Here is a 16,351-nt window from a genome sequence, read left to right as displayed (position 1 = left end):
TGTGAAATCTCGCCTTAATTCATGACCAGATAAAGCATAGTATTAAAAATGGTCTGTTGCACTTGAAGGAGATCATCTCACTTTTCCAGTCAGTCCTGTATGGGTGCAGTGCATCAGTATGAACATGCTAAAATAATAACCCATCAACAACACTCAGTATTCATTGTGTTAATAAGAAAAAACAAGTACTGAAGAAATAAAGAAATCCACCCTCACATACATGAGTGAGTCCCTCCCTCCCTCCCTTACTCCTTCAATCACTCCATCCATCTTTCCATCCTTCCTTATTACTTTCTTTTCTTTCTTCTTCCATCCATCACTGCTCATTTACTTCCTTGTCCAATCCTTTCTTCTTACCTTCCTTCCTAATACTTCCATATAATATACTTTTTATAATAATTAATTCTTCACTCCCATTCTTTTTTTCCATCTATTCATCCATTTTAATTTCTTTTCATTAATTTTTTTCTACCAGCAATCACTCCTTATTTACGTCATTGTTCCTTCCTTCCTATATCCATCCATAAATCCTTCCTTCTTTTCCATCCTTCTTCCATTTATCCATCATTAATTTATTTCCATCCATCCATCCTTACTTCTTTTTCCTTCCATTCATCACTCTTTATTTACCTCCGTGTTCATATATTCCTTTATTTCTTTCACCCTGAAATCCATCTAAAAATACTTCCTTATTCCATTCCTTTCTGATTTTCTTTATTTCCTTCCTTCTTTCACCCATTTACTTCCTTGTTTTTACCTCCTTTATTCCTTTTTCCTGCTTACCTCATTACCTTTCTTCCTACAAACCATTCATAAATCCTTCCTTATTTGCTACTTTCCTTTCTTTAATACATCTGTCCTTGCTTATTCCCTTCCTTTCTGGTTTTTCTTTCTTTCTTCCTTCCTTCCTACTATCCATCATTCTTAACTTAGTTGCTTCATTCTATCTTTTCTTCCTTTTTTACTTCCTTTCCTCCTACCCTTTTATTCATCCTTACTTTCTTATTTTCCTCTCCTCCTTCCTTCTTTTCTTCTTTCTTTCTTCATCCATTCATCACTCCTTTAACCTATTTGTTCATTCATTCATTCCTTCCTGTAATCCATCTAAAATACTTTGTTATTCGATTCCTTATTTTTTTTCTTTCTTTCCTTCCTTCTTCCATCCATTTACTTCCTTGTTTTTCCATCATTTATTCCTTTCTTCCTGCTTACATCATTACCTTTCTTCTTACAATCGATTCATAAATCCTTCCTTATTTGCTACTTACCTTTTTTCAATCCATCTTTCCTTGCTTATTCCCTTCCTTCCTTTCTTGTTTATCTTTCTTTCCGCCTTTTCTTTCATCCATCTGTCCTTTCTTATTTACTTTCTTGTTTCTTCCTTCCTTATGTATTTCCTTCCTTCCTTGATTCATTCATCCTTACTTCCTTATTTTCTTCTCCTCCTTCCTTCCTTCTTTCTTTCTTTCTTTTTTCTTTCTTCTTCCAATCATCACTCTTTTTTACCTTCTTGTTCATCCATTCCTTCCTTTCTTCCTTCCTGAAATCCATCTAAAATTCCTTCCTTATTTTCTTTCTTTCCTTCCTTCCTTCCATCCATTTACTTCCTTGTTTTTCCCTCCTTTCTTCCTGCTTACCTCATTACCTTTCTTTCTACAATCCATTCATAAATCCTTCCTTATTTCCTACTTTCCTTTCTTCAATCCATCTATCCTTGCTCATTCTGTTTTTCTTTGTTTCGGCCTTTTTCTTCCATCCATCTATCCTTCTTTATATACTTTGTTGTTTCTTCCATTCTTATTTATTTACTTCCTACTTTCCATCATTTTTCTATATTTGCTTCATTCATTCTTTACTTCCTTTTTTACTTGATCCCTTCCTCCTACCCATTAATTCATCCTTACTTCCTTATTGGTCTCTCCTCCTTCCTTCCTTCCTTCCTTCCTTCCTTCCTTCGTTCCTTCCTTCCTTCCTTCTTTCCTTCCTTCCTTCTTTCTTTCATCCATCCATCTCGCCCTATTTACTACTTTGTTTCTTTTCTTCTGTCCGTCTGTCTGTTTTCTTTCTCTCCTTTGCAGGCCGGTCACGTCTGACTGAAAGCAATTTCAGTGAGTCGACCTGATGCTATTAGCACACACGCTGTCCTATTGCAGTAGACAAAGGGGGCAGCAGTTCCTCCTCGAGACACATTGTGGATACTGAGCCGCTATAGCTGTAGTTACATTAAGTGGGCTTGTGGACAGCCTGCGGTCCAGTGAAGAGGATCTGGCTAAAGCCAATATGTGCTTCTGCTCAGTAAACCCTGCTAAAGGATTCATCCTTCATCAAGGCATCTATAGCTGCGTCTTCAACAGAGTCTGTCTTATTCGACAAGCAATGTTTATAAAATAAATAGTATAATGTATAATTAAACAAACAAATTATTCACACAAGCCTATTATCATAGATATTGCATATGTGCACAAACACCACTATGTTGTCATGCATTAATTATACAGTCGGATTATTTGCCTGTTGAATGCTTTCTTTATGAAATCATCATGAGTATAGTAAACTTGCTCACTAAAGCATGGGTGGATATTACCATACAATTTTATACCAGGAACAATGTAAATATATCTGTAACTTAATGGTACATTTTAGGACTTTTTAAAGGTACGTCTCCAGTGACAGCTTGGGATAATTTTTTTTGTAACAGTCTTCACAAACGTATAATTTTACTTCTTTGGTTTACAGAGGCAGTTTTGTTCCCAAGTTTTGTCAAGTTTGTTTACAGCTACAGACGACCATATGTGAGTCACAGTTTGAGGAAATGGACCGCAGGTGTGGATGTGCTGTGCAGGTCCAGAATGGAGGCCGACAGCTGTGTTTGAATACTCCACCAGCACAAAGGTGACAACCAATTTGCAAACAGCATTATAAAAGTGAGGAGTGTAATTAGGGGACATTGTGGAGGAGTTAAATAAAGAGTCAAGAGAAATGTAGGAACAGCATTTGTCTCGCTCAGCTGCCTCTAACAAAACCCAAAACGACTCGACAGATTTATTGTGGGCCTTTGTCAAGTTGACAATAAGATAAGAGCAATGATTCTGGCTAATAGCCTCTTCTGTACAGGACAGCTCTGTTCGTGTGCACCAGCCTAAGATGAGATGGGTGATACTTTTGTTCCCTTTGAGACGGTGGTGATTAAATTGAGCGTTTTAAATGTACATGCATGAAAGAGTTTGTTGCCAGATATTCAGGCCATGTTAATTTCACCAAAATTTCTGGATTCATTTACACCCAAAAATTAAAGATTTTAACTTAATGATTGTACATAATAGGCCTTCTTTGCAAAATTATAAATTATACCGTTTTTACATTTGTAATGAAATCTGGCATTTTGGTAGAAAAACTAATTTTTATTACTCAAAGCTGTAGTAATAATTGTGAAATGAAAAACAAATCTATTGACAGCACTGTTTTAATGGGTGATTATATTTTTGATACTTTTAACGAGTGTTATATTGCAAAATTGAATCATTACATTTATATAGTCAGTCACTGCCACCTTGTGGTCAACTACTGTTATTACCAAAATGGCCTTGACAAAACTATAATTTTGTATTATTAAAAAATGAAGAACGAAGACAGCCAATACAAGCCCATAATAGATGGAAATTCCTTGAATGCCTTTAAAAAAAAATCTCATAGGGAGCTCTCAAGAAGCAAATAAAATGCCAAGGGTACATTCCTGCAAACTTTAGGCAAAGGGTAGACTACAGTGAAGATGATATAATACAACATTTTTGGTTTATTTTGAATGCTTTTGGTCTCAACATAATTGCAAACTTTTAATGTAACATAAATATAACTTGGCAAAGTACAAAGTCCATAATCGGTGCTCTTTGGATGTAGGATTTCTTAATTGTTCAAAATACTCAAAAATATAATGGAAGATAAAAAAAACTTTATTTTCACATGGTTTTACAGTAAAAACAAATCATGAGTGCACCAATGCATTGCAGCTAACAAGCCTTCTTCATGGTGTCAGTGTTTGTGTTAGTCCATATTTTTGATAAGTTTACTATTATTCCAAAATGTGAGGGGAAAATGCTCATAAACTTGCTCACACTCCTAAAAAAGGAACAATTGAGTCCAGAGTTTATTTGAGTAAAAAAAAAGAATACAAGACAGCCCTTTGTGTATGGCAACACTAAATATTTAATTAACAGTGACTGCTAGCTTTGGTCTTTCTACAGTAAGTCCAAAATTAGAGTCCGCCTCCACCAGCAAATATGAGCTCTAAAGCTGCCTGTAGATCTCCATTTGTGGCTGCTAATGCACGCAGCGCAAGTTCTTCATCCTGGATCCCCATATCCCTCAACTGTTGCATCTGAGACTGCCAGCGTCCCTACAACACACACACATAGCAACATAAAAAAAGAAATTTTACCACACCAGAGCAAAAAACAAACCCTTTTGTAATTCAACAGTGTCTGATAAACAAATCAATTGATCAATCATATTTAAAAATTGACTGTCGGTAAGTTTAAGTGTGTTTATGTTGGGTCTGTCTGTGTGTTTTTGTGCAGGTCACCTGTAGTGCGCTCACACCAGAGGCCTGCAGAGCTTGCTGCAGTGCCTGACTGAGCAGACTGCTTGTGACGGGAACCCCTGACGTTACCGATGTCCCAGCAGGCGAGACTTCCTATAGAATACAACAAAAAAGCGTTTAGAAGACCAGAAGAGGATACAAGCATTATTTATGGATATTTATGTTTTTATAAAGACACACTGGTTAACAGGTGGATGAATATGTGGGTTTGAGAGGGTTTCACCTGAGCACCCAGTGTGGGTGTGATCGCACTGCTCTCTGGTGTGCTGGCTAAAGCCAGTGCTGATGCTAGTTCACTCTGCGTGATGGGACGTGGCCCCATAGCTCCATTGTGACCCAGTGTCATCGGTCTGGACCCTGTAGATGGTCTCTGGTGTCTAGATGAGCCAGCTCTGTTTCCCTGATGGAAGGAAGATGTATAACATAAATCAGATATTGACAATTTGTTACTAAAGCATTTCTACAAGATAACTATTTATTGTGTTTTATAGTTGGGAAAGATAAAATACTACTATACTACTAAGTTTGTTGTTTCAGTATTTTAGGATGCTGTCGGTCTCTGAGCCTGTGATATGAAATTAATATGAAAGAAACTTACAGACTGGAAGTCTTCATCATCATCAGACATTCCCTCAAAGAGAAAACCTCCTATCACACAAACATGACACAAAACATACATTTACATTATATTTATGCATTACTTACAGTACATTACAAGTTATACATTTTATCAGTATGTTTGTTCCCTGGGGCTGAACCTATGACTTTTTGTGCTGCCAATTCAATGCACTACCAGCTAAGCTACATGAACACAGTTAAAATATTTAATATTTAATTTAAATATTTAACTTTTTTCATACAATATGTTCCCACACCTTAGTTAACTTCAAATTCAAGGACCTTTCAAGGACTTTCCAGGTCCAATACCCTCAAATTTAAGGTCTAAATGTGGGGACACATTTCAAGTGAGAGCAAGGTTACATCATGTAGCCTTTTAAGATACATTGTTAAAGTTCCCTTTCGAGGGAACACTCGCGCTGCGTCACTGCGATGACACTTTCGGGACGCCTTCAGGGGTAAATGCGTCTGAATGTGTATATCAAATTCAACCAATGGTGAGGCTTAACGACAAAGACAGGGTGACGCACGCGGGAGCCAGGAAGTATATTGCTATTTTGAAATATTGCCAAAGACGGCATTACAGGGATGGAGGAAGTATGGCAAGGGAGACGCGGCGTCTCGTTCCCTTCTTAGTTGCATACGTAAGCCGAGACGTTTTCATGTGTTAAACACAACTATGCAAAAAAGCATTTTGGTATGAATCAACATTCGCATACAGAAGATATAAGCATTTAAAGCGAACAGTTTAGCAAGTGTGCTTAAAAGTCTAGAATTTTTATAATATTATCCTACACTACACAGGGAATATGGATTTTTTTTTCAGAAAACGTTTTGCATAAAATAGATTCAAGCACTTTCAATGATCTGTATCTATGTATGTATATTTTCAAAAACTTCCCACGGCCTTGAATTATTTCACAAACTTTCAAGGATTTCAAGGACCCGTGGGAACCCTGTATTATTGATCTTCTCTTAGATCCAAACTTATGTATATGCTAATTAAATTATTCTGATTGTACCAATGAATAGGTCACTTTACAGAGCATTGTCCTCAATTAAAATAAATGTTCTACTCTTAACAGATTGTTTTCTATTAACCAGGATTGTAATGATTTCAGTCAGCTAATTGAAATAAGAAAAATAAGGCCTGTTTTTTTCCTATTAGATAATATAAGAACAGACCATATTTTACACTGGGGGAATCTAATAGCTTGGTGCATAATTCACAGAGGTCCAAACAATAAAGCCATTGATTCCCTTTTATAGTTACCATAGTTCCTCTGTGGCATTTGCAATTTAATTTTTAGGACGTTAAGGCTACATTGCCATTTGAGATATTTGCATTCTTCAATTGCTTTTTAAAGTAGAAAATTCTTTATATAAATCAAGTTGCATATGTCTTGCGGTATAAACAGTGGCCTGCATACTAAACATTTAAGTGCATTTACTACTAAAGGACAAAGTAATGTTAGTAGAAAAAAAATCGAATCAAACTGTATGAAATTTGCTTCGCTATTCTGTACATGTGGGCAGCCACTGAAAAGCTTGATGCAGGGTACTAGCCCTGGCTAATGTGTTGGGGTGTACCTGGCATTTCACTGTAAGAACTGGCTGTCACATTGCGTGATGAGCTGGCGCCCGATTGGCTGGACATGCTGCTTGTCACAGAGTGCAGGACCAAGATGATAGCATTGACCAATGCTGGGTGAGAACTGATTAACCTGCCAATAAAAATCAAAGCACTTATGAAGTAGGCCTTCATATTGATTACAAGATCAAAATGGACTTTTGACTTTAAAACTCACTTGTCTAGAAGATTTGGGTCTGTAAACTGTACAAACAGATCTTTATCTTGGAGCACAGCTGCAAAATGAGTGAATTGGTGAGAAATATATATCTCCTCCTCACAGATCCATGAGTTTGTACTTACACTTACCTAATGCAACCGGGTCTGAACTGAGTCCAGGTGAGGCCACTATAATATGATCCAAAGATTCCTTATTACCAAGCATCTTAAACACCTAAAATAAAACATTGTAGTAAATTACAATGCCTAACAACTTATTTTCTATTTTAAAACAAAAATAGTCATACTAGAATGACTATATTTTTCTTTTTAGATGAACTAAAAGGTAAATATCAAATGACTGTACCGCTTCTCTGTATGCTGCGTTGGAGTGCAATGCTGCCTGCATCATCCTGAATTCTCTTGCAGCCGCAGACCTGTTCACTGGCTCTGCATAAAATCAGGAGTAATATATCAATTGCCATGTATATACAACAAATTAATGTTGCCTTCACAGGCAAAGCTGATAACGCTTCTGTAGCAAGCAAATGTTGCAGATTTAATTTCCAGGGAACATATACGCTTTACCATTAAATGCACTGTAAGTCACTTAGGATGAAAGTGTCTGCCTAATGCATACAAATGTAAATGTAATGGATGTAAGCCAAATTGTTGTCTTTATACCTGGCTTGACCTCAGGTTCCGGCCACATCTTCTTTAAAATATGTAATGTTGATCCAGACTTTATGCCATATGAGTCTAACGTGAAATCATCTTTGAGCAAACAACCACAATGCACAAAATCTGAAACAATTGGAGGCAGTCGGTCACAGAGATGTAGAGAAACACAATAACATTTCTGACTGTGTCGTATTGAACCATAACAAACCTATGAGCTCAGGGTCTGGCAGTGAATCTGGTAACTGTGCCGAGATCAGCTGTTTGAGCGTTGATACCAGATATTTACTTGGATGGACGTCTCCAGGTTCAGCGTCTGGAAACTGGAAGACTGACTTTGGTTTGTCACACAGTTTTAGGGACAGATGCCACGCTGAACTGTCCATTTCCTTGTATAAGAGTGAAGACAGAACAGCTTACTTCTGGTCAAACAGACGTATGTCATTTACTTTCTTTTTAACGCTGCACATAATGTTAGATGATCATGCCATTTAAAACTAGTTGTCTGGACATAAATAAGATAAAATAATAAACGATCAATAATCTTGGATACAATATATTTACTTACACGACACTGGCATTTAATATGACACAACAAATCAAACAGTTTACCACTTTAAATGTGATCCGATCGTACAGCAATGAGACAGCCCTTTGTCAACAACCGGTGGGCGGATGTGACGTCGTCGCGCCAGAGAAAATAAAAGTTTGTTAAATATTCATCGTAAAGTAGCTATGGATTTGTAATTGCATTGTGTTTGTGTATTTTTTATTTAAGAAAAATGCGAAAGTATTTTATTGAAATTTGTTTATTATTGATTTGTAATTGGTTCAAATAAATTTGCCTGTAGCAAATTAAACACAATTTCTTGTATTGCTGAACTTTGTTAAATAAATTGTTAATACAATATTTGAAGAAAACAAATATATAAAGTACAACTGTACGTGGCTTTTTATTTTCAACACAAAAAATCACAACATTTTGATACATTAAATAATTAAAATATTTATTTTTAATTATACATCTTAATATTTATTTTTGTATTTATTTTTTTATTCATTTGTTTGTTATTTTACCTTTTTTTCCGTTGAATGTTTATATTAGATGTACTGAACAGTCTTTTTGGGGTTTTATAGCCCGTGAACCGACGCCCCCGAGTGGGCCGCTGTGGTACTGAATGAGGGACAGTGTTTTTGGATGATAGTTGGTTAACCGTGTTCACAATTACAATGAATGTGGCTTGGTAATACAAGCTTCAGTACTTCTAGAAACAACACATCATGTGCTCGGTCGATGGTAGAGTATTGTGTTAGCAGTGCAAAAGGTCATGGGTTTTAACCCCAGTATAATCATACTGAAAAAGAGATAAACTCTGCAATGCACTGTACACCTGTAAGTCTCCTTTGATAAAAGTGTCTGCTAATTTCTCATTAATAATAGCAGAAAAGTGTTAATACTACAAAAGTACAGACATATTTCCGAATAACCAATTTATTGGAAAATTGTCTTTCCCCTTAATTGAAAAATATTATTAAAGATGCATTTCAAATTTTACATAGGCTACATGGTGAGTGCATGCATGGAGTGTAAACTGAAAATCAGCTAAAAAAGAATTAAAGGAGGCATGTCAAAAATTACACATAAGACATTCACAAAGCTTAAGACACTTAGTGATGACAGCTGTAATCAAAAACAAGATCTAGGCAGGATCAACAAAACATTAATAACGAATTAAATTATAGTTAATGCATGCTTTATTTACCGTGAGCCTTTTTGTTGTATTTGTATATGATAGATCAAACAGGCTACACTCTGCCTTATATTTTATAACAAAGAAAATTATGAGTGTAACAGAATATTGTTAGGCTACAATAATGAATTGGACAAAACTGTTAGATCCTATACAGAACTTGGGTTATAGATTCAGTTCATTAGTTCTTGCACTAAGTCTCACTATAGATCTCTCTGTAAAATCACTTTCTTCATAGACAGTCGACATTGTTTTGAGGTAACACTTCTACTTATCCAAAAGACATATTTGGGGGAAGAACAGCAGACAAAATGAGGTAGAATAGAAAAAAATTGGTGTAATGAATAGGCTATCATTCTCAATGTCTGTAGTATGATTCAACAGATTATAGCTGGATGCTTCACAACTATTGTCTCATAACCGGTTTGCTCTAAAGAAACTCAGATCCTAGGCATACCTTGATATATTAAAAATAAAACACATATGTGACACTGGACCACAAAACCAGTCATTAGCATGAGTAGGCTATAGCAATACATTGAATTGGGCAAAATTATGCCATAAATCATTAGGATATTAGATCATGTTACATGAAGATATTTAGTAGTAATACATTTTCTACTCTAAATATATATATTATTTATCATTAAGTATTTATCATTAGTAATTTGTGTTCCTTAGGACTTTATTTGGACAACTTTAAAGAGCACATATTTCATTGCTAAAAAACAATGTTATTTTGTGTATTTGGTATAATACAAAATGTTTGCGTGGTTTATGGTTAAAAAAACGTAATTTTTTTCACACACCGTACATTTTTGAAGCTCCAGATTTCAATACACTCTTAGAATGAATGTGTTAAAACAACAAATTAGTGCATTTTTTGTGTTGATTTTATGTTAAAATATAACACAAGTTGTGTTAAAAGTAACACAAAATGTGTTGTCTTAATAATAACACAGAGATGGGTGGATTCTGGGACAACACATTTAGTGTTACTTTTAACACAACTTGTGTTATATTTTAACATAAATTCAACAAAAAATGACACATAATGTTTTAAAATTACGCATAATGTGTTAAAAGCTTAACGCACAAAGATGTGTAAATCCTTTCTAAGAGAGTATCTTCCTGAAACGCACGGATTTGAAAAGCGCGCTGTCCCTAATCGACCAGCTAATCTGTATGTTGTGATTGGCCTGAATACCTCTGACGTCAGCTGGAAATGTGACGCTCCTTACCATGTTTGAAAGATTGGGTCACAATTCAATGCTAACAGGAGTTAACTTACAGACTGAGACCTAAGTGGGAGGAATTACGATAAAGTCGGTCTTGTCTACATCACCAATCCCAAGAAGTAAACTGTTGCCTACAATCTGTGTTTGTTGTAGTCCAAAAAAAAGGGATTTTCTGGAGACGATAACTCGCGTCATCGTTTACTTTGGGGTATGTTCCTGTACCTTTTGCATATCGTTAACATGTATAGTATAAACTATTTTACATTTTCTTTGGTGTGGAAATGTAAAATCGTGAATCGGACCATGCTCTTTAAAGGCGATTTTCTCAATATTTTGAATTTTTTGCACCCTCAGATTCCAGATTTTTAAATAGGCCCCTGCTGAAAAAAACAGCATCAAACCAGCATGGGAATACTCGCATAATCTCATGCGTAATCAGAGTTTACTGTTATTGGAGTGTCTTGCGTGTATTTTGTGAACGTGAGCGTCTCTTTTATCATATTTATCACGAGCCGCCATGACATATTGCCGTATACACTGCAATTTGCCTTTTTTGCCATATCATTTTGTCAAATAACCAGATAATGGTGGTCTGCAATTTGTACATTATAGGCCTACTCCTCATATTTTGATGGTTCAATCGAATGAGAGATAATTATTTAAAACAACTACAAAAGTGCCCTCCAGATATTTTGAGCACAACTGTATGTGCATTTCCTCAATTCTTTGCTTTGAGATGACTACACCCACATTTAAACGATCATTAATCTTGATCAATGTCATACCGCTGTCAGGTTGTTTTTGTGACTAGTTGTTGATTAAGCCGAGGGATATGGGTCTCTACACAAGACAGCAAGTAGAGGGTTAAACTCCAGCTGGGGTGACGTCAGCAGACGGGATCTAGGAGTGGTTTCACTTTCCGACCTGAGGAAAAGCATCTCAACATAACGGTATTATTATTAACCTTTATAAACAAACCGTTCGCGTTTTACGTTTATGTCACGCGACTAAGGAATGCCAGAAAAGAAAGTTTATTGCGTTTGTTACGGGATCTTCTGTTAGTGATTTCACATCTGCTCAATGACCGGTGCTTTGTCTTCAGTATAACTTCTCATTGCTGGGATGGTAAGTTCATTAAAACACGTGACATTAAAATACATCATGCTGGATTTTGAAGAGAAAATAGGATTCTGTACAGTTTTGTAAATAAAAGTAGCCGAGAGAAAGTACCCAGTGAACCAGTGAAGCTGTGCTGTAACTGCTACAGGTCGCATAAAAGTAGAAAAAGTGCACTAACGTTAGCTCATTTCTTCCTTTTTTGGATTTTTTTATGAGAAGTTGAGCTTCACACAGAAAACATAAATATACATAGGGCCATAATTAATGAGACATTAAATGTTACTTAACAATATACTCATTGCAATTTGCGTGTACAATAAACTTACATTTATATTTTAATTTAAAACGTATTTTTTACGCTATTTTAAGTGCAGATTTTAAATGAAAGTGGTTATGTGTCACTGGCTTATGGCTTTACTGAATCCAGCGTTAAGTTCTTGTCTTAAGGTTTTTAGATCATCCCCCAGCGTTTGTCCCAAATCCCAAAAATGACTAATGTTATTTTGAGTGTGTAGGAAGCTTTGTTTAAAGTGCCCTAAAGGCACCACACCCCTGTCTTAGTCTAATGCACAGACAGGTCTGGATTAGTAGCCTACTCTGCTTTCAGCATCGTCCACCTTTATTCTTTCATTCTAAACATCATCTCATAAAGTACAAAAATCAATAAAATACACCATTGGTTGACTATAATGACAGTCCATCTGTAACAAATTTGTTCACGTTGGGAGGTTTTATTAGGCAGGGTCCAGACAAAACTCTTAAACTTTGGAGACTGTGTGTGTGCTCCCCTACATCTTAAAAAGACTATCAGCATGTGAACTTCCTCCATATGTATCTCCAACCCTATAACAGAAGGTTTAAAACTGGGATGGTGTGTCGGTAAAGGGTGGCTTTAAAGGGACACTCGACTTTTAAAAAAAGATGCTTATTTTCAGGCTCCCCTAGAGTTATACATTTGATTTTTAAGGGACACTCCACTTTTTAAAAAAAGATGCTTATTTTCAGGCTCCCCTAGAGTTAAACATTTGATTTTTACCATTTTGGAACCCATTCAGCCGATCTCTGGGTCTGGCGCTAGCACTTTTAGCATAGCTTAGCATAATTCATTGAATCTGATTAGACCATTAGCATCGCACTTAAGAATAACCAAAAAGAATCAATATTTTTCCTATTTAAAACTTGAATTTTCTCTAGTTACATTGTGTACTAAGACCGACAGAAAATTAAAAGTTGCGATTTTCTAGGCAGACATGGCTAGGAACTATACTCTCTAACTGGCGTGATAATCAAGGACTTTGCTGCTGTACCATGGCTGCAGGAGGCGCAATGATATTACGCAGTGCCCAAAAATAGTCCCCTCTGTAACTTTCAATAGCAGAGGACTATTTTCGTGCACTGCGTAATATTATTGCAATATCCAAACTTTTTGGTCATTTTTGAGAGCGATGCTAAAAAATGAGGAAAATTTGCCTATTTTTAAAAAAATTTAATGTCCCTTTACCTTATTCATTTAATTATAATGTATTATTTATAACAATTTTATAACTTATCACCTACATTGTTGTAAAATGTAACATGTTATATACATTTAATACCTGGTGGTGGTTATTTGTTGGGTCTGTTCACACTGAGGTGTATAATACCAGGGTTTGTACCAGAACAGGGAAAACTGCTGCCTTCACGGGAATGAAGATAAAAGTCCTTGTTTAAACTTGAGCCTTTAATGGCAAACATCTGAAAAGACTGAAAGGAATTATTGATGTGGCAATGAGCCATGGCCAACAATAAAACATTGCAGTAGCTATTCTAGAGAAAGTGTTAATTGATAACCGCATTTCATTTAGTTTCAAAGGGAGTCTTCAAACATAATGTTGACATATTTTTTATATTCAACAGATAGATCAGTTAATTGTTTTGCTCTGAAACAGTGGATTGTATGCAAAATAAGAATAAAACTGATCTGGTCTGGTGCTGACCACAGTTACTTATGTAACAGTAATATTCTGAAAAATGCCTAACCATGTGCGGTCCAGTCTAAGAATAACTTTCTGACTCTTTTTCTGAGAATAAAGATGTAAAAGTTTAGACCGAGATCCCAGAACTGCGTCCAAAAACTATAAAGGCAGCTGACTTGTTGCCTCATGAGGCTTCGGTCTACCATTTTATTTTTTTGAACTCGACCTGGCTCGACCAATCACATTCCCCGCACACACCCACGTATAGAATTGTTGGACAAGACGATTAAGGTATCTTAGGAGACAGGAAGTAAACCAAACATTGGATTTAGAATCGGACGTGCCATCCTGCCTCTGAAGGCAGCATTTTAGAGATTTCGGACACACAACTCGTGTGACAGTGGTGTGTATGTTTAACTTTGTCTCAAAGAAGAAAAAGGACCAATAGAAAGTAAGTAGATTTAGGTGTTTATGTCTGTCAAATGAAATGGGTTTTGATTTCACTTTTCTTATTGGCATTGATTTAATTTGAAGCCAGTTTGTGGCTGCTGTTGGAAAGCTTGAGAGTAATAGCTATGCTTGGAAAGCACATATGTTTTGCTGAGTGCAGGGTTAGGCCACAGAAAGTGGTTTGATTATGACCAAGACACAGCAGGGCTGACACAGGCTCTGACTCATATTACACAGTGAGCTAAACTGATCCACTGACCACTGAAAAAAACAGCTCGGATTTATATGACTGTTTATTGAGTGCCTGATGTTTCTTGAATTTTGTGCTGATCTAGTTATGAGACAGTTATACAGAATTGGAGGTGGAAATACCCTTTAATGTTTCAGGAAATATGCTTGTCATAAGCTTCTCTGACCACATGATGCAGCATGTGTAGGGAGGAAGTTTGAGTGGACACAACAGACAGTGCGAGTTAGATTCAGCTGTTTTTGTCTGTCACATCAACATTGGCTTAACTCAACATGACTCTGGGTAAGACTATGGATAGGGAACGTGTTTATTTTTTGCAATTACATTTAGATTTACTACACACTTTACCTTAAATAAATTTTGGACTTCACTCTTTCCAAAGGGAGGAAGAAAATAGAAAATGGAACAGGATGCTGAAATATTGACCGGGGTTGGCAGGATGCACCTGAATTTGAGAGAAAAAGGAAATATGACATATTGACATTGTTGCCAATGAAATGACTATTTTAGGTCATGCAGGATCAGGGTTGGGGACTGATGGATTACATGTAACGGGATTATGTAATTAGGATACAAAAAACAAGTAATCTGTTAGTTATGTAAGAAACTTGTAATCAGATTACAGTTACATTCTGTAAAAATGGGTATACTTTCAAGATTACAATGGTTTAATTTAAACAAAATAAATCATTATTGAACTGTCAGTGATGATTCACATAAAATAAAACATAAAATTAGAGCCCGAGCCAATTAATCGGTTTGCCAATTTTGTGATGAATCACGTCAGTGATGAATCATGTAAAATTAAACATAAAATTAGAGCCCGACCGATTTATCGGTTTGCCGATTTTTCACCGATACAATAACAGGCTTAAATAAACCCAAAACATAAGTCCACTTACAGTTCTTCTCACATACACGAGTTTTATCAACTGGCTATCCTCCAGACAGTTGACAAACCATTTCAGCCGTGTGGCGCGCGTGCCCGCTCGCGGTGTGAAGAGCTTCCGCGCTATTCTCTGAGATGCTCTTGACGGCCTTTTGTGCAGCGATTTTTTAATTTTTTTATTTTGGACGACCTAGTTAAGGCGGTAGGGTTTCCCAGCTTAGCGGGCCGCCCAAACTGCAAAGTGCTGCGGGAAACCCTGAGAGTAGGATATTCTGTTAATGTATATAGTGTATTCTATGTACAGTACTGTAGTAATATACTGTAGTATAAGTGTACTGTACTATAATATACACAATGAAAATCGGCCAATATATTGTTATTGGTCTTTTTCCCCTAATATCTGCATCGGCCCAAAAAAATGCATATCGGTCGGGCTCTACATAAAATAATTCTATACTGTATATATGTGACCTTGAAGGAGACCAAACATAATCTGATTACATTACTTTTATATTTTGGTGCTTGGATTAATTTACTGAATACTATTTATGAAGTAATTTGTAACTGTAACAGAATACATTTTAAAAGTAACCTACCAAGTTTGTTCAAGTTTTTTCAATTTTCATTGTGTAAATAATTTGTAAATATGTAAGATATTCATTACTATTTTCCATCATCATTGGGAAATAGGAAAAATACTGGGTGATTTTACAAAGAAAATTAAATTCTTTACTAAAGTTTTCTGAAAAGCAGTTTCAGTCTCTGTTTGGTTCATTGATCCACACACCTTAATACCTTTCATGTTCATTTGAATAATTTTTTTGTGTGTTTGCTACCTAATTCCTTAGACAATAACAACAACAACAGCCAAATAGGTAGTCGTAACACATCCTATTATAATGTTTGTGATGAAGTAAGGAATTACAGCAATTTCTGAAGATGTAGAGATGAATTGCTCATGGCCTTATTTGTCCAGGTTCATTTCAAAAACACTAAAGCTTAAATGTTTGTATGTAA

The 16,351-nt window shown here is 35.9% G+C and overlaps 2 protein-coding genes across 7 annotated transcripts in view; one reads left to right on the top strand and one right to left on the bottom strand.

Annotated features, from left to right (window-relative positions):
• Positions 1-3,929: 3,929 nt before the first annotated feature.
• On the bottom strand, positions 3,930-8,443 carry ubl7b (ubiquitin-like 7b (bone marrow stromal cell-derived)). Of its 2 annotated transcripts, none has more exons than XM_055173598.2 (11): positions 8,295-8,443; positions 7,894-8,071; positions 7,689-7,808; positions 7,372-7,454; positions 7,155-7,239; positions 7,024-7,081; positions 6,806-6,939; positions 5,196-5,245; positions 4,821-4,997; positions 4,580-4,690; positions 3,930-4,393 (listed from the first exon to the last, which is right to left on the bottom strand). In XM_055173598.2, exons 2-11 carry the CDS (start codon positions 8,066-8,068, stop codon positions 4,253-4,255), a joined length of 1,134 nt encoding a protein of 377 aa, XP_055029573.2. In that variant the 5' UTR covers positions 8,069-8,071; positions 8,295-8,443; the 3' UTR covers positions 3,930-4,252. The 2 variants fall into 2 exon arrangements, with proteins under 2 accessions (XP_055029573.2, XP_055029574.2); XM_055173599.2 differs by having other exon boundaries at positions 8,251-8,377.
• The window catches only part of cd276 (CD276 molecule), a 155,565-nt gene continuing 147,191 nt past the window's right edge, over positions 7,978-16,351 (top strand). Inside the window, exon 1 of one of the 5 annotated variants that reach the window (XM_055173603.2) lies at positions 7,978-8,118. The gene's annotated coding sequence lies outside the window, so the exon portion shown is untranslated. Of the gene's footprint in view, positions 8,119-11,489; positions 11,797-14,068; positions 14,197-16,351 lie in introns of those variants that run through there. The other 4 variants (XM_055173601.2, XM_055173604.2, XM_055173600.2 and 1 more) reach the window with 4 other exon arrangements.

The sequence above is a fragment of the Misgurnus anguillicaudatus genome, chromosome 15, assembly GCF_027580225.2.
Source record: "Misgurnus anguillicaudatus chromosome 15, ASM2758022v2, whole genome shotgun sequence".
NCBI classification, from domain to species: domain Eukaryota; kingdom Metazoa; phylum Chordata; class Actinopteri; order Cypriniformes; family Cobitidae; genus Misgurnus; species Misgurnus anguillicaudatus.
The sequence above is the reverse complement of the archived record's forward strand: the minus strand, read 5'-3'. Positions and strand labels throughout refer to the sequence as shown.

Coding starts and splice junctions, on each gene's coding strand:
- ubl7b (XM_055173598.2), bottom strand. CDS start 8,068: ATGGACAGTTCAGCGTGGCATCTGTCCCTAAAACTGTGTGACAAACCA. Junction 7,809..7,893: donor GCCAGACCCTGAGCTCATAG/GTTTGTTATGGT, acceptor CAATTGTTTCAG/ATTTTGTGCATTGTGGTTGT. Junction 6,940..7,023: donor GACCCAAATCTTCTAGACAA/GTGAGTTTTAAA, acceptor TTTTATTGGCAG/GTTAATCAGTTCTCACCCAG.